At 38.0% G+C, this 18,549-nt stretch overlaps 1 protein-coding gene and 1 non-coding gene across 3 annotated transcripts in view; one reads left to right on the top strand and one right to left on the bottom strand.

The window, feature by feature from the left end:
- Nucleotides 1–18,549, bottom strand: part of SSH2 (slingshot protein phosphatase 2) — a 217,421-nt gene that overhangs the window by 88,289 nt on the left and 110,583 nt on the right. Inside the window, exon 1 of one of the 2 annotated variants that reach the window (XM_090290636.1) lies at nt 14,824–15,119. The exons of the other annotated variant lie outside the window; for it this stretch is intronic. Within the exon in view, the coding sequence (XP_090146762.1) occupies nt 14,824–14,951 (128 nt within the window). The 5' untranslated portion in view covers nt 14,952–15,119. Of the gene's footprint in view, nt 1–14,823; nt 15,120–18,549 lie in introns of those variants that run through there. 2 annotated transcript variants of the gene reach the window in all.
- On the top strand, nt 7,783–7,915 carry LOC149997929 (small nucleolar RNA SNORA42/SNORA80 family). Its single transcript, XR_016507325.1, has one exon. It is a non-coding gene; the product is annotated as a small nucleolar RNA SNORA42/SNORA80 family (small nucleolar RNA).

Genomic DNA, 18,549 nt, shown 5'->3' with positions numbered 1-18,549 from the left:
CAAAGGCTTGCTATGTAAAAGAGATGAGCCGTGAACAGAGATACGATCTGAAGAGAAGGTGCTGAACTCATCTTCTGTTCCAGCAGCATGTCCAGGACTGCTGCCACTACAAGAAGTGAAACTTCACCCCCAAACACTTTCTCTGCCGTGATTTAAACGCGTCCCTTCATTAAGGAAGCAGCTCAGTTTCAGATAGAGGAAGGCAACCAATCACACAACTGTGGCCTGCACTTGAACACTCCTCTCTCCTTCCCATCTTTTTTTTCTTTTTTTCTTTTTAAATTTAAGTCCACCAGAAGCCCCTCTGGCTACTGTTTAGATCTACCTGTGATATTCAAAGCAAAATTCTTTAAGAGCTTTAAAACATATGCACACTCTCCTTCTTTCTCCTATATCTAATACTCAGATAGCCTAAAGATGAAAACTTCTATTTCAAGAACTGAAACAGCTTGTTCCCTAAAGACCTAATCTCAATTTTGAGAAATATAACCACTGCTTCATATAAGCAGAATCAGGAAATGCTAATCTCGTTAGTATAGGCACAAGCATTAACAAATTAATGTATCTGAACATCTTTTTAAGTTTCAATATGCTTAGTTAGGTGGTCCTATGAGAACTCTCAATGCTGCTTAACACTTCTTAAACAGAAAACAATGAAATGTTGTTCAAGGTGTAAATGAATTTGTTGCAGGACCCTATATAAAGTCTGTCTGCTTGTCTTTTGGGTCCAAAATTCTCTAAGTAAAAAAATGGTGATAATTTTAAAATAAAGCGACAACATGGGGAATAAAGCTAAATTCATAAGCACTACATATGTATTCAACAACACCTTCGGATAATTAGTTTCTTCGTCTTATCAATGTACTATCACAGTAGTCCCTCTCTATATTGCACTTCACTTATTGCGGCCTCACTGTATCGCAGGATTTTAAAAAATATTGTATTTAATTATTTATCGTGGATTTTTCGCTATATCGTGGGATTCTGCAGTACTGTATACGTATGTTGTTAAAGTTATGTAGGTTTAAGAGTGTAGAATATGTTTAAGAACATAAGTAGTGTTTGTAAAAGTGTGGAAAAGGTTAATAAGGGAGTGGGAAAGGTTAATAAGGGACTGGGAACGGTTTATAAGTGTGTGGGAAGGGTTTATAAAGCCTTAAAACATATATAAATACTAAAATAAATGTAAGGTTCACCTGTTGCGGGGGGGTCTAGAACTTAATACCCTTGATAAGTGAGGGAATACTGTATTTCATCTTTCCACGAGTTCTATTCAAATATCTTATAAATTAGAGCATTTTTCATCGGTGCTTAGGTATAAAATAGTTTCCTCACAGGAAAGAAAACTGAGGGACAACTTTTCTGGGTCTCCAAGTAGTCCAGATGAACTGAAGGATAAAATCATATTTACCTTGACTTTACTATTTACCATTTCAGGAGCAGTTTGAATGTAGATGTGTACAACATTTCTGGTGAGTGAACTAGTAATTTGTATTAAAGAAAAAAAAAAAAGCCCTAGAAATATTCCCTTTGGTTTAGCAATCCCAGGATTGAGCTTTGGGAATTTCTTTTAGGGACATGTGCAAAGATTTAGGCACAAGGATATTCATTCAGTGAGGCTTTGTTTATAACTGCAGAAAACTGGACACAATCAAAATGTGCAACAATAGGGCAGAATTTGAATCAGTTCTGTGGAAAACAACTCTTAAAAAGAATGTAAAAGAAATGCATTTGAAGACAATAGCAGGATGTTCCTAATATGCTAAGTGAAAAAAAAATCAGATTACAAAGCAGTAGACAGTGGACAATCCCATTTTTAAAGGTATATGCATATATACAAAGATTCTTGACGGTGTTAACAGTACATATCTTTGGGAGATAAGAATAAGACTAATGCTTTTTGTGGGGAGGCAGAATGCCTCAATGTTTTCTGTTTTTTTTTCTATAATATGCATTATCTACAAATACTAAAAATAATAAAATCAATATTTTTGTTTTGCTGATTTTTAATTACTATTAAGACAATTCCATGAAAAAAAAATTACTCAGGACAAGTTCACTTTTAAGCTGAGTGGGTGGTAAAGAGCGAGATATTATCAACTTTACCATGTATAAGGCAGATAGATGGCTTTTTAAAGCAAAAGGGATTCTCCATTTGGAAACTTCCTCCAAGCTGATTTGTAAGATTGCCATAAAAAAAGAGCACTGGTATTCAGTATTTATTTGTTGATTTTGATTTTAATCAAGGAAAAGACCAGAGATTACTTTTTAAAAAGCGTAATGCACATTCTTGTTTTCTGACAAACAGGGCATATATATGGCCTTGCTGAGAATTTCTCCAAGCATCTAAAATGGCAAAAATACAAAGAAAATTTCAGGAGCCTGGGTATAGTGAACTACCATGATAACTGAGACTCACCACAGAAGAGCAACAGAAGTGAACAAGCCCCAATTTATTAATAGCCAGGACTACAGTGGGTTCTTAAGAGATACACTCAAGTATTATACTTCCCAGGAGGTAAGAAAAAAGTTTGATTAAAACAACAATGGCCTTTAATATTTATATTAGAGGGATGATAACTAGCCAGTTATAATCTTCAACTTTCCTTAAATTTGAAAAAAATTACGCTGGGTTTAAATTCATTTAGTTAGACTCACTAAATGGAAATACTTAGTTTCTCTTATGTAGTCTCAAGTCTGCCATTTTTCTCAGTGCAGAAGTAAAAAAAAGTTTTTAGTAATTGCAGCAACTCTTCTTTGAATCAATATTAAACTATCATTTGGGCTTAATGTAACATGGCATTTATATAATTCTTGATTTTTGTTTACTGAGGTATAATTGTAGGCTTCTTATGTCCCCATGTCCACTAGGATGGTTTCTATGTGTATTTATTTGACTTAGAAACTAAGGAGTTTATACATTGTTTTGAGAACACTAAATAAGTTGAGCCATTAATTGGCAACTAGGCCATGGAACTGGTAGCCAAGTCAATAAGAACAAGGAATAATAGCATTTGGCACACCCCTCCCCTTACAGCTCACTCCACTGTAAATATTACAAGCCCTCTGTACTATGGGAACCACCTTGCCTACCACATGATGCTGATGTAATAATATCTAGAGCTAAGCACCTGGAGGAAGCGGAGAAAAAGGTTTTGCTTTGGATTACTTGAATGTGCTTTCTTTCATTAATCATAAAGCCACAGCAGGTAGTTTAATAATTTCTGTTCTTATACTGCCTGTGGGGATTTCAGATTGTGCTCCCAGCCACTGGTACTGATTCATAACAACAGCCTTGTAAAACTGGCAGCCTTCCTAAATAAGCTATGCAAAGTCTGCAAATGCTGGTTACTGTGCTGTGTACTCAGAGGGTACTTGATAAAAACTTTATAAAAATTCTGCCAATATATCCAAAATACGTTCATAGCAATTTCCTAAAGAATACCAGTGGTGTGTACAAAAGCCTTTCTAGATTCCTTTCTTAACACAAATGATTAATAGCAGTCATTCACTGAAAACTAATTAGTAATGTGGTCATAACATCTGACACATTAGTCCTTCCTTTTCTCTCACCACTGAAGTACCCTTTACCTGTGTTTACACAGATCAAGACATTTAAGAGGTCCAGAAATAAAGGTCAGAGTCCCAGCTCAAAGCTTTGTCCTAATAAAGCCTTCACTAATTGGCTCATTTACAAGACCTTTCTGTCCCCTGAAATACTTAAGGCACCAACTGCACCTTTCCTCTGGCACTTAGCATGTGTTAAATTATGCTCTTATTTATCCTTTTATCTTTTAACTTTATTTTTATTGTTGACACTATTACAGATGTCTCCCCCTCTGCCTTTGTCCACCTCCATCTAGCCCGAGCACTTCCTTCCCTCTGGCCATGACCACACTGTTGTCTGTCTATGAGTTATACATGAGATCTGTCCAGAAAAAAAGTCCAACCATTGTTAACACAATGAGAATGGTTTGCACCACATCGATGTAACCTGGCAGCCAAGGAGAGTGGACTGGAATGCGCCTGTGTGAACAATGATGACTTCATTGTCCTAGTCAGTGGGGGTGGTAGACGCCACTGAGTGAGCATGTGTACTGTGTGGCCGTCACATTCAAAATGAGCAAGTAGAGCCACAAATTTGCATCAAATTTTGCATTAAGCTTGAACATCCCTCCATGGAAACTATTCAGATGATTCAGAAGGCCATGGGTAGGGGCAGCTGGTAATTGGCAGCTTCATCATGACAACGTGCCTGCTCAGGCATCATGTCTTGTGCAGTTTCTTTGGTGAAACATCAAATCACCCAGGTGACTGAGCCCCGCTACAGCCCAGATTTGGTGCCCTGTGACTTCTGGCTTTTCCCAAAACTACAGGCACCTTTGAAAGGGAAGAGATTTCAGACCACCGATGAGATTCAGGAAAATAAAACAGGGCAGCTGATGGTGACTGGGAGAACTGTGTGAGGTCCCAAGGTGCCTACTTTGGAGGGGACTGAGGTGTCATTGTCCTATGTACAATGTTTCTTATATCTCCTTCAATAAATGTCTCTATTTTTCATATTACGTGGCTGGATATTTTCTGGACAGACCTTGTACATTCTTTAGATAATTCCCCTACCTTCTTTCATCCAGTTATTTATCCCCCCCCCCTTTTTTTTAAATCTTTATAGGCATTTTATTCAGATGGTCAGCGATCTGTGGGTTTGCAACCTAACGGACCGTCTTCTATTTATCCCTTTTAATTTGACCCACCTTATATCCTCAACAGGCTGAGCAGCCTGACTGCAGGAACCATCTTATACTCGTATTTCTCTGTATTTCCCAACCTTTGCCCAGAATAGGTGCAATTACGACAATGATGCAAATGACAGAATTTTCACCATCAGAATGGCATACTACTCGGTAACCTAATTTTTTCTATACTTTGGCTGATGTCAAAAGAGCAAAAATATTAGCTAACCTTTATTGAGTGCTTACTATTAGTACTTCACAAACATTATAATCAGTCCTCACCGGTATTATTAGCTCCATTTTATTGATCAGGAAGGCTCACAGTGGTTATATAATATATTCAAGGTTGCACAGTTTGTAGGTAGTGAAACTCTAATTGAACTCAAGTCTGTTTCATTCCAAACACCACACTATGACTATCGGCCACAAGAACAAATGACACGTAACATTCTGAATATGAGACGCAAGAGACCTTTTAAGAATTTTTAAAGAGAATATTTAAGACGTGGGATACTTTAAGAATTGAGTGTAAGATTCATTGGGGAGCATAAGCATCACAGGGGTGGAGCTGACAGAATGATCTATACCAAAACGGTCAAAGGGGGTTGCAGAAGAGTACGCTTTCGTACATTGTTTGAATCTATTTGATTCACCTCCTAGGAAGTGAAACTTACACGGAGAATTTACATCCCCCATATGTGCCCCAACTTCTCAAATTAAAGCTCCTCACAAAGATAAAGGTGATATAATAATAAGAAATTAATTTTCTTGTGTGTTCATAAGAACTGAATATATTAATTTAGGGGAAACAGTAATTTAAAAGTACCTGGGACAGAGCAATGAATCAAAGAAATAGCATCTCTCTTAAGAACCCTCTGCAATAAGTGATACTTATTTAAAATCAAAGAAAAATCAGAAACATTCTTATTCAATTAATCCCTCACAGTGGATCAGTGGCTTTTATTACAGAAAATTCAGAGAATGGCAGATACAAGAAATGCAGACAAAATGCTGACCTCATGTACCTGACCAGCCTTTTGCTGAGGCGTTGAAGGTTGCTTAAAGTGTTCCTTGGGTTGCAAACAGAAGAGTCTCTGCCATAAATTTTAAGAATACAGACACCACAGAAAACAAGCAATATAAAGTCTACAATTAAAATTCTCTGGGCTTGAAATGTCCCATTATGGATTATGAATATCCATATGACTCTTTATAAATAACTGTTAAGTATATATGGATGGTAAAAGTGATAATCACATCTGATATTTTTATTGTTCTTTTTCACGAATTATCTCATTTGATCTCACAGTTCTCCGAAATGAGGCAGATATTATTCCCAAACATAAGCAACAATTTGAACCCCCTAGCTCATCACTAAAAAAATCAAATAATTCTACATCTGGAAAACTAAAATGTTAACATTTAAAAAACAAAAACCCTCACCTGAGGATATGTTTATTGATTTGAGAGAGAGAGGAAGGGGGGTGGGTGGATTGCTTGCCTTCCGAACGCACTCTGACAGGGGATGATGGAAGCACAGCCTTTCGGTGCACAGGATCACGCCCCAACCAACTGAACCACCTGGCCACGGCCTGTTACAAGTTTTTTTTTATTTACAAAAACACTCTAAAATAGGCTTACACTGAGGTTTTCCTTATCTTCTTTTTAAAATTTTTACTTAATTGATTGATTGTAGAGAGAAAGAGGAAGTGAGAGACACATCTATCAGCTCTTCCACCCACCCATGCACTCACTGGTGGAGTCCTGCATGTGCCCTGCCTGGGGATGGAACCTGCTTTCTTAAGTGTATCAGGGCGACGCTCTAACCAACTGCGCTACCCCGCCAGGGCCTGAGGTTTTTCTTTGAGTAATTCAAGTTGCTTTACTAGACATAACTAATCCTAAATCCCTTAGGTTACTAAAAGAAGGGCCACAGCCCTCTAAAATCAGAAAAATGCAGAAAACAAGAGTTGCTCAACTTGCAAAACCTGCAAAAGAGGAAGTGAGCCCAAATTTGCCCTTTGGTGTGCAACACTAGCAATCTATTTATAAATCATTTTGCTACATCCTTTCCAAATCACAGGAACACCTAAAAAAGGCCATGATGTTCTTAGCATATTTCTTCAAGTTAAAACTTAATTATGTTGGTATATTAGTGGCTGCAACATCCTGCATCGTTCAACAATGCAAAACTAACCCTATCTTAAAGTAGTTAGGGTAACTTTTTTTGCTTTCACCTTAGAAATTCAGAAACACTGTGTGCTCGCATCTGTACCACTGTTCTTCAGCATCAAGGTAATATAATTAAGAAGACACATTTACTGAAGAGATCCAAGAAGAAATGTGAGCAAGATAACCGGCAGAAGTTTGAGCCTACTGCGCCAAGCTACAGCTAGCTGTTAGAAACAAAGAATGAATGACAGCATCCTAAATTATTTGGCTTTTGGCAGTAGTTTCTCAGTGCAAGTCTAAAGAAATTGCCCAAATTCGGGAGTGATTACAGGTGAACAAATTAAAAGTCCCCTCTAGATTTATCAAAAAGAAAATCTGACTTAAGCTCTGATTGGGTAGCTCAGTTGCTTAGAGCATTGTCTCGATACACCAAGGCTGCAGGTTCCATCCCTGGTCAGGGCACATACAAGAATCAACCAATGAATGCATAAATAAGGGCAACAACAAACCAATGTCTCAATGTCTGTCCCCCACCCACCCACCCACCCTTCCTGCCTCAGGAAGGAAGGAAAGAAGAGAGGAAGGAAACAGTTTGACTTGAGCACATCACAACCTCACCATTCTTGTTCATCTTCATTGCGCACCAGTTAACTTGGTTAAGCATGGCTCCAATAAGGCCAAAGTTGAGAGCTCTCCCCTTCCCTCCTTTGGTTCCAAACCAATTGTTGCTGTACTGACTTCAAACAAGCACAAGTGAGGATAAAAACACACAAAACTTATCACCACTGCAAATGAAAACACAAATGCATCTTTATACCCTGATGATAGATCATGAACTTTTCCTTTATATCTCAAGGCAACAACACCTAGAAGATTCGCTAGATATAAACTTATTTGATCACCCTTTCCCCTGGGTCTCTCATAGTATCCCATGCCAGAGCAAACTGTGGCCTTGAACATTGCTTGGCTCCTGCCCGTAGGCTGCAGGCACTGAAGCGGGTTGCACAGTGGGGAGGAAAAAGAAAAAAATACACACACACACATATATGTATATCTCTATTCAAGAATCAGTATTAATTTAAAATCAAAGAGACTTTTCATGCCTCTTTTAAATGTTAATATTGTTTCTTTACCAAGCAGAGAAAAAAAAGCCTTTAAATCATTAATGAGTGCCTGGTTCCAATCACTGAATTATCAATTATTCTAATTTTGTTTACCTATTTCTACAGAGGACAAGACTGAGATTATAAAAGTATCATGGACAATAATTACACTTGCTCAGAAAGAACAGGGAAATTAAATTAGAAAGACAAAAAAAATTTCATAAAATTATACCACTTGGAGTAGGACTTCTTGGTTTTAGGCTTTTAAAATACAGATAATTTCTGCTAAACAACTGTTTTAGAGCTATAAAAGGATGGAAAGCTACACCTAAATCATTCTACAAATTGGACAAAAGCTGGACAACAACTGAACCAAGAATTCAAGAAAAACTTGAATGCTAAAATCTTAAGTATAGTAATAGTAAACCAAATCCAGCAATGTTAAATAATGCAAACAGTGTGTAAGCATGATTCAACTTTAGCAACTCAATTTAAGTTCCTACATGACCAGTAAGGAAGGAAAAATTAGCATTTCAATAGATGTCCAAAAAGCACTCAATAAAATTCAATAATTATATCTAATTTTAAAATCTTTAAAAATTAGGAATAGTAGGAATGCCTTCAACTTGATGAATGGTCTATGATAGAACCTAGAGCACATAATACACTTATTTACAAAACACAAGAAACGGTCCTTTTACAATGGAAAATAAGTTAAGGCTACTAGCATTGCTACTATTTAATATTACACCAGAGCCCTCGCCAAAGCAATGAATAGTAAACAGGAGACTAAACTCATTTACACCCAGAAAATTCATTTACACCCAGAAACTTCAAGAAAATCAACTTAAAAGTCTATTAGATATCAGGACCAAGTAAAAGTTCAGCAAGGTGGTCTGATATAAATACAACAAAAAAAGCAATAGTTTTATTAAACACCTACAGTGACTCATTAGAAAAAGTCATGGGAAAGAAGAATTCATTCACAAGAGCAATAAAAACTTTATGAAACACCCATGAATATACCTAATGAAAAAAGTGTAACTACTATATGAGGAAAAGTGTAAAATTTAAATGAAGGACAATTTAAAAATAGTGACTAAGTAGACCCACAATACCACATTCCTTACTGGGAAGGATCATTTTATAAAGCTGTTAATTCTCTCCAAAACTAATTCAGTACAATTTCAATCAAAATACCAACAGGGTTTTTAAAAGTGAAAATTGACAAGCTGTTTCTAAGACTTATTTGGAAAAAAAATAAGCAAGAATAGCTAATACATTAAAAAACAATAATAATGAGGTAGGCCTTGACATAACAAGATATCAAAGTAACCACTAAATCTATACTAAGTAAAAAGTATGGTATTGGTGTATGAATAGAAAACACATTAACAGGACTTAATAGTATAGAAGCAGATCCCAAATATTTGTTAGAATTTAATATATGTAACATTTCAAATCAGTGAAGTAAGAATGGACTAAATAAATGGTATTGGAATCACTGATTATGCATTTGGAAAAAACAGATCCCTACTTCACACTATGAAGAAAATTCCAGATGTTTTAAAGTGAAATATCTTAAAATTATAGACATATTAGAGAAAACATAAAAGAAAACTTTATATGGGAAGGGTTTTTTTAAAGATACAAAATTCTGAAATCATAAGAGAAAATGTCAACAGGTTTTACTACATAAAAATTAAAAACTTTTATAACAAGATGCCAAGTTAAAAGATATTATTTTTTCCCACATACTCAAAAAATAATAGTACATCAAGAGGAAAAAAAAATACCAGTAGAAAAATGGTCACAAGTACAATCATGCAAATCATAGCAGAAAAATGAAGATCAGTAAATATATAAAAGGGTGCTAAATATTCATAGCAATAAGAGAATTGCAAATAGAGAAGTCATTTAAGATCGGGGGCCCTGGAGTCAGACTGCTTTTGTTTGCATCCTCACTATAATTTCAGACAAGTTTACCCAACATCTCTGTGTCTCTCATCTCTAATGGAGGGTAGGGTAGTACCTAATCGGAAGGTTAAGAGGAGAGAATGAGATAATATGCACAAAGCTCAAAACGCCTGGCACACAGTAAAAAATTAACTTCTATTTAATGTCATTATTAGTATTACCAGGGTTGGTAAAGCTACAGGGAAAGATACACTCTTACAACTAATAAGAGCAAATTGGCAAAGCCATTTTAGAAGGGAATTTGGCATTCTGCATCAAATTTTTAACCTATACATACCATTAGACCCAGAAATTCCACTGCTAGAAATTTATCTAAAGAAATGTTCCTGCCCTAGCTGGTGTGGCTCAGTGGATTGAGTGCCAGCCCAGCCTGCGAACCAAAACATTGCCAGTTTGATTCCCAGTCAGGGCACATGCCTGGGTTGTGAGCCAGGTCCCCAGTTGGGGGCATGTGAGAGGCAATTGATCTATGTATCCCTCACACACTGTTATTGCTCTTTCTTTCTCCCGTCCCCTCTATCTAAAAGTAAATAAATAAAATCTTTTTAAAAAATATTCCCATATGTATAAAAGATATATATATTAATACTAGGACTTCAAGTGCAGATCATAAGACCTCTGAATTGGGAAACAGGAATGCTGGTTCTGGTTTAGTTCTACCAATAACAAATTATATAAGCCCTGTGCAAAAAAAAAAAAAATCACTTCATCATTTTTATATTTCTTAGTTTATTGCTTTGTAAAATGTGGATGATGACTTGTCCAATATGCCTCCGAGGAATACTTTAAGGATGTGGTTCCCAAAATGTGGTTCCTGGACCATCAGCATCATCTTCTCCAGCCTCACCCCAGACCTACAGAATCAGAAACTCTGGGGATGTGGGCGGCAATCTGTGTTTTCATAAGCTGTTGAGGTGATTCTGATGCAAGCTTAAATTCAGAGATGAACACATGTGAAATCACCTGGATAAGTACAGAGCAAAACTGAACCCACTTGGATAACCATAGAGCACTAGTACTATTACTAATAAATACAAAGATAAAACTGTTTCCCACCTTTCAATTTCATTAAAAGGTACATTAAAAAATATTTCATTTATTTGTTTTAGAGAGAGGGGGAGAAGAGAGAGAGAGAAACATTGATAATGTGAGAGATACTGTGAGTAGTCGCCTCTCACATGCCCCCAGTTCGGGACGTGGTCCGTAACCCAGGCATGTGCCCTGACTGGGGATCAAAATGGTGACCTTTCTGTTCTCAGGTTGGCACTCAATCCACTGAGCCACACCAGTCAGGGCAAAAGGTACATTTTTGGATAATCATCTTGATATGCTCCTCTGTTACTAAGATTGGAGTTAACTTCAGGCTAGGAAGTCAAACTCACATATGAAACCAAGTAAATAAATACAAATATTTTAGATCAACGATAAAAAGCTCAAGGTAACCTCATTAACAAATCAAACAATGTCTTACGCACCTAAGTTTCAACACTTTTAACAAGTTTTCATAATGGGAACACTTTTAATGGTAACTTTTGGCAGCACTTTATATAATAATTCTTGATCCTTCCCTAACATTTTAGGACACAAAAATAGCCTATTTTTCCATAAGCTCTTTGTTTGGCATAAAACAACACTAGAAAAGCCCTGGCCCCTTGCTTAGTGACTTCTCAGGGATTGAATGTTGGCTCTCTAAAAATAACACAGTCTTCCATAGTTTTCAGAAATTCAGAGTTTTGTTTTTATTAAATGTATAGACTCTTACAGGGAATGAAACTTTTCATAATCACATGAGCTGTCTGACCCAAGACTCTTAAAGTCTGAATAGATGATACTCTGGGTTGCTCACACATATTTTTTCTAGTAGGATTAACACATGACACTAACCAAACTTTGTTTCTGAAATAAATTCAATCACTTAATGTTCTTCACTGATACATCAAAAATTACATATCAGAAATTATACCGTATTTGGCAAGTTTTATACAATGGCAAGGGGAGACCTTAATCTAATAATGATATAATTCCCAATAAAATACAGTAAAACCCCAGCTATTCTCTAATTTCAACTATACAGTACATAACAGTTAAAAGGCAAGGAATTAGCCCTGATCAGCGTGACTTAGTTGGTTGGGCATTGTACTACAAAGTGAAAGGTCACTGGTTTGATTCCTGATCAGGGCACATGCCTGGGTTGCGGGTTCCGTCCCAAGGCGCATAGGTGAGGCAACCAATTGGTGTTTTTCCCACACATTGACCTTTCCCTCCCTCTTTTCCTCTCTAAAAATAAACAATTTTTTTTAAATGTCAAGGAATTAGAAAGAGCCTGTGAAATCATCAAAATAGGTGTCCAAAGGCCATTACTCTAGAATCATGAATCTTCTCCATAGCAGAGCCTTTAAGATCTCATTCTGACTTTTTCACTTGGACACAATCTCATAGGATTTGTTCCATAGCTTCTAAACCCACAGCAAATCTGAGGCAGCAAATGAGAGAAAGAGAAAAACCTCTTATGAGGGGTCCTCAGCAGCAACAAGAGAACCACTGGGCTAAGAGTACTTATGTACCAAGGTACCCCACTCCCCATATATACACTTAAAACTTAGCACTGGAAAAAGATCTGGATTCTAAAGACAGTTTTGTCATTTACTAGCTCTATGGCTTTCAGCAATTACTTAACTTCTTGAACCCTCAACTTCATTATTTGTAAACAGAACAAATAAGTGCCCAAGATTGCTGTGATGATTGAAGGAGATAATATACAATAAACTTAGCACAGTGACAAGTGGTCAATAAATGACAGCTATTAAGTATTGTTTACTTTCAATTAACTAACTTTTCTGTGCAGGAATTTGTAGTTTGAAAAGTGTTACCATGCATATGCTCTCTTATGATCCTCTGGGGGTAGAAACACCTGTATTCCCTTTACAGTGGAAGAAACTGAAGTCAAATGACTTACCCAAGGAAATCTGGACTTATCTGATTACATTAGGAAGCAAGATTCAAAACCCCCCCTCCTCCCCCCACCAAAAAGCTTTTTAGCTCTGCCTTTTAAATTGTTTAAATCTTTATTAAAACTGTAGTTAAATATACATAACAAAATTTGTCTTTTCAAGTATACAGTTCAGCAGCATTAAATAATGCATATGGTTGTGCAACCACCCCCAGAACAACAACTTTCTCTTCCTCAAATGAACTTTGTACCTATTTAACATAAACTTCCCATTCCTCCTCCCCCAAGCCCTGGCAATTAAACAACCCCAGGTACCTCACATATGTGGAATCATAGGCATCTGCCCTTTGTCACAGCTTATTTCACTTAGAATAATGTCTTCAATGTTTATCTATTAAAGCATTTGTCAGAATTTCCTTCCTTTTTAAGGCTAAATAATATTTAGTTGCATTATATACCATATTTTGTTTATCTGCTCACCCATTGATGGACGTATGGGTTGCTCCCACTGCCTTTCTCATTTTTAAAGTATTGTTGTCACTATTATTTTAAGATTGGTTATCTAGTTTATTTACTCCTTTTCTTCTTTTTCTCTCCATGTGTCCATTTTTAAAAAAGGGAAAATGCAAGTAAGCAGCTGATTTAATTCTGTACAGTTTACATTACAGAATAGTAAAACCACGGGGCTTTTCTTTGGGGGGGGGCTATTTTTTTAGAAGCTTCACCATGAATCTAAACAAAGGGAAAAAGCTGAAACTCAAATGAGTTTAATTTGATTTGGCAGGAGTGCAAACCATTAATTAAAATAGTAAATTAGATGTACGATTATCTATAAAATCACTTTACATGCCACTGTTGGGACCTTTAATAAGAAATAATGGAAAGTTTCTGGTGTTGAAAACTCAATTAAAAAGTTCTTCAGGGGTGACCTGGAAGGAAAATAGAAGCCTTGCTTAAGTGCCAGAGTCAGTAAAAACTTCAGTAGGTGACTCTCCTGAAGCCACTCTGGGGAGCTAACACACCAAGACCAAACTGCTGCTATCTAAAGTAACCCTAAAACTGGTTTAACGATGCAACTTGAATAGATGTAGTTCCTCTACTTTGTACTTTATAACTTTGAGGTGAGATTAACCACAAGCTTCAGCACCCAGTTCTCAGAAATGGATAAACCACAAATGTAGAGGAAGAATAACAACTCTAGAGACTTCAAAAACAGTGACAAAGATGCGCCTGAACCTTGCACTTTAGTGAACGAAGGTATGTATGTATGCAGGCTGGGGTTGTGAGCACATACTCTACTACAGGGGGAGACAAAAAGAAAAACAGCCAAGCTGTTGAAATCCAGTTTTTGGAAATAATTCCAGACTACAGCTAGTGAAGACGAAGAATGAACTGACTTTCTTTGTGTAAATGGGTTGCAACAGAAACCCATGGTCAGACGCAAACTTATTTGAAACAAAACCAAAACAACAAACATCGGCGCTGGATCCCCATCAGGACCCACAAGGGGAGTCCTAGCGTTTCCGGCTGGCGGTTCAGAAGCTACAGATCGCCCTTCACCCTCCGAGTCTCTGGAGTGCCAAACGGCTCGGCTGTCACAGACAACTTCCCTGGAACGACCCCACTTTCAGATTCCCTCAAAGTTTACCAGGAATTCTCGCAAAGGATTCCTCTGTCCACCCCTTAACCCCACCCCCGGACACTTTCTGCCTCCAAGAATTAGCCCACACCTCTACCCCACTATCCCCCTCGGAAGCCCCGAGACCTCCAAGCGCGCAGGGTGCAATTTCGCCCTCGCTTGCTCTCCGGGACGCTGGGGAAAGCGGCTGCTGAAACGCAAACTTTCCCAGCGTTCACAGAGGGCGGGAGGGCGCGCGGGGGCACTCACAGCTGGTTGATGGCGTTTTGCGAGATGACCGCGTCGGCGGAGAAGTAAGGGATCATGTCGGGGGCACCAAGGCTGCAGGTGCAGGCGGGAGGCGCCTTCCTTTCGCGGGTCAACGTGCTCAGGGTCATGGAGCTGGCTCAAGGCTCTCAGGTCCGCATCCTAGCCCCAGCCCGGCGCGGGCACGAGGCGCTCACGTTGCGGTCCGCCGGGCCGGAGGCGAGTGTCCAACGCGGGCTCCCGGCGGCCAAAGTGGGCCCGCCAGGTCGCGCGGAGGCAGCCGCCGCAGCCCTAGGGCTCGGCTGTGGAGTCCTGGCAGCAGAACACCGCCAGCAGCCCTCCCCAACCCGCGTCCGGGGCGGGGCGCCGCGGCGGGGTGGGCCAGGCGGGCGCGGAGGGTCGGCCCTGCCGGCGCCCCGCCCCGGACGGGCTCGCGGCACCCACCGTGTCCTTCTGCGTGCGTCCAGCCTGGGGGTACAGGGGTCACCGTCAAGACGCCGCGCCTTGGGCCAAGCAGTGGAGCGAGCCGGGGGTGGGCAGGGAAGACTGGCATTTCTTGGCAGTGTTTCAGCAGAAAGGTCCTGCCTCAACAGGCTCTATACATTGAAACTCAAACAAATCCCATTTTTCAAATAGCTTTAAAACTTTAAAAGGCTGTACATTCACAAGTGCAACAAACATTTATCAACGGCTTCCTCTGTGCTAAAAGGCTGAGGAAATTCAGAGATTAGCTGGAATTAAAAATAAAAAAGTTGAAATTATGATGAAAAAACAAACTATCAACATAGTTGATAACATCTGCTAACCCTTGTAAATAAAATTACAAAGGGTTTTCCTGACCATCCTCCAAACTAAGGATTCACAGCCTTAGCTGCACACATGAATCACCTGTGGAGATTTAAGAAATCCCAATATCCAGCTGCGACCGATCACATCGTAATCACTTGAAGTTGAAACCTAGACGTCAGTACTTTTCAAAGCTCCTCAGGCGATTCCAGTGTGCAGCCATACTTGAGAATTACTGTATATTGTGCCAGCGATCTGGGAGGAAGACAGGCTGGAGATTATATCCTCACATTACAGATGTGAAAATTCAGGGTCTAGTCAGATAACCTCGTTCAATGTCACGTAGGAACTCCAGTTTTATGACTCCTGATCTAGGGCCTTTCCCACCAAACCCTATGGCATGATGCTTTCATGAATTTAAGTCTTTATCCTGTTCCTAACAACTCACTGAGCAGTGCCTTTCACCTGAATAGGAACCAGCTCTTCTCTCTCCCACGTGTGATGTAGTGGCTTACAAAAGGAGCTGGCCCCGTGGAGTCACGCAATAAAAGGTCCCTTATTTCATGCCCTTCATCAGGACAAATATTTTCAGGTACCAGTATGTTTAGCTTTTCTTAATACTTGACTAAATATATATATCATTAAAGCTGCCTTAGTAATTCCAGAGCCAAAATTTAATAATAATTAAAAAAAATATTTCACTATCCAATTATAAAAGAAAAGAGACTAAAATTTAAAAAAAGTCACTGTAAGACTCTACATATACTAGACTCAAGAAATAAGTTTGTTTTTTTTAATATAAATTTCCAGATCTCTTTTCCTATTGGTAAGTTTGGCAATTTTCAAAATACTAGTAATAAAATAATCTAAACTATAAATTAAATGCCTAAAACCGGAATTATTCTTTTGTTAGTTGATCCTTCCATAAAACTTAAAGAGTTGTTGCCAAGGTATTGAGGGACTTGAAATATGGCTAACTCATACTGGAAATAGGTATCTAAGTTTCCTACAGATCTGGTGATAGGAAGGAACCAACTGGCAAATGAAGAGTTAATAAAATGTCTGGATGTTGGAGTCCATTGCATCATCATCTTCATCCATCTCCAGGAAGGAAAATGTTTGAAAGATTTGTTCAGGCTGTGTCAGCAGGCACCCAAATGCAGTGTAAGAAAAAAAAAAAATGCTGATACACCCCAAAATAAATTACTTTAAATATCTAGCAAACTTGCCAGTTTAAAACTCTTTCCAGGCTGTAATTTATAACAACCTCCAGTAGTGACTTAAAAAAAAAAAAGAAGGCAGTGGGCTGTTTAGAACAGCACTGTTAAGGTGAGTCCAGGGCCTTTCATGACACAGCAGAGATGAGATTTTATTGAAGTCAATACTAAATGATGCCATTTAGGAAGGATGATGGCATGGTAGTCATCTGTATGTCTGAAAAAGAAGTCAGCAGGAAATGTAGCTTACTCAATTCACACTTAATATCTCTCACCTTTAAAAACAGCTTCAGATAAAAATTTCATAAATATATATACTTGTCTTTTATAAGTAGGTTCCTAGAGTGACACCCCAGAAGTGCATACTCCTTTGTTTTCCCTCAAAAGACCTTTGTCAATGCATGTTTAGCTAAAGAGACTATTTTAACACCCCCATCCAGGCTTTTTCAAAAGCTTTTCAAAGTTAATTTCTCATTTTGAATTGTAATATAGATAACTGGGAAAGTGCTAGAACATGCCTCTTGGTTTTTCAAGAAAATAATTAAATCATCTCTGCAAACTGAGATAACTTTAAGGAAATAGTTCTTTCTACTATCTGTTTTTGAAAGTTGAACAAATTCCTTTTCTTTTCATGGCCTGCAGAGTGTCAAAATGTCTATCAATTTAGTTTCAGCTCAATTTATTCCTTTACTCTCCACTGTCAGGAAACAAGGCTCTAGGGAGCAAGCTCTCTGTACCCAAGTATCTAGGACTTCAAAAATGATTCCAAATTAGATTGAGCAGCATGAAATAAACTAAGCTAGTTTTCTACTCCACATGAGGAGCTTACTTCCAAAAAACAAAACAAAACAAAAAATCTGCTCAAAGGTCCCTGAAGAAAAACAGCTGCATATCTTTACACTGTTGCTTGAGTTAGATTTGAAATGAATTTTGTCATGTCATTTGCTGACCATTTCAAGGTTCAGAAATATGAATGTTCTACAGTGTTAATTTGGCTCTTGACAGCATTAGCTATGACCAAATTAAATTTTTATAGAATTATGTTAAAACACTAAAAAAATTTTAAAGTAATATATGTCCTTTATGTGTCCATAAGGTAATTTCATCAGTATGTTTTCATATGTCCCTCCATAAGGTATAAATACTGTAAGTCTGTGTAAAACCTAACTGTACTCCGGAACAGACACAAAGGTGCACTAAGATGTGAGTGAAAGATGTGGATGTCCTTTTTCTGCTGTAACAAAATTTCAACATGGGGGGATCACTTGAATGATGGTAGCTAATGAGCTATAAAGTGAGTTAGTTTATAGTGCCAAAAATAGTGGGATAGATACCAGAGGACACTAAGTCCTAGTTCTAGCACAGCCACTTAACAAACTAAGATTTTGGCCAAGTCACTTAATTTTATCTGCAAAATGGGATAATAAATCCTAAAGAAAAGTCCCCAAATCTGTTTTTGTGAGAATTGGGAACCTTAGGAAAAGAATTTCATCCAATTTGGAGATCCTGAAAAGTGCATTTAATCCACTTAAGACAAACAGCCATATAGTTCAAAGCAGTAGCATAGCAGTTAAAAACCTAGCCTTAAAATTACTAGGCTGGGTTTGAATCTTACGGCCACCAATAGCTGTGAATTTGGATAGTTATTTAATCTGTGGCTCATAATTTATGAAGATATTGTAAGGATTCATTAAATTAATATATGTAAAGTACTTAAAAGAGTGCC

The sequence above is a fragment of the Furipterus horrens genome, unplaced genomic scaffold, assembly GCF_987537825.1.
Source record: "Furipterus horrens unplaced genomic scaffold, mFurHor1.1.pri manual_scaffold_11, whole genome shotgun sequence".
Lineage (NCBI taxonomy): Eukaryota > Metazoa > Chordata > Mammalia > Chiroptera > Furipteridae > Furipterus > Furipterus horrens.
Note: the sequence above shows the minus strand (reverse complement) of the source record. Positions and strands in the feature narration are given on the sequence as shown.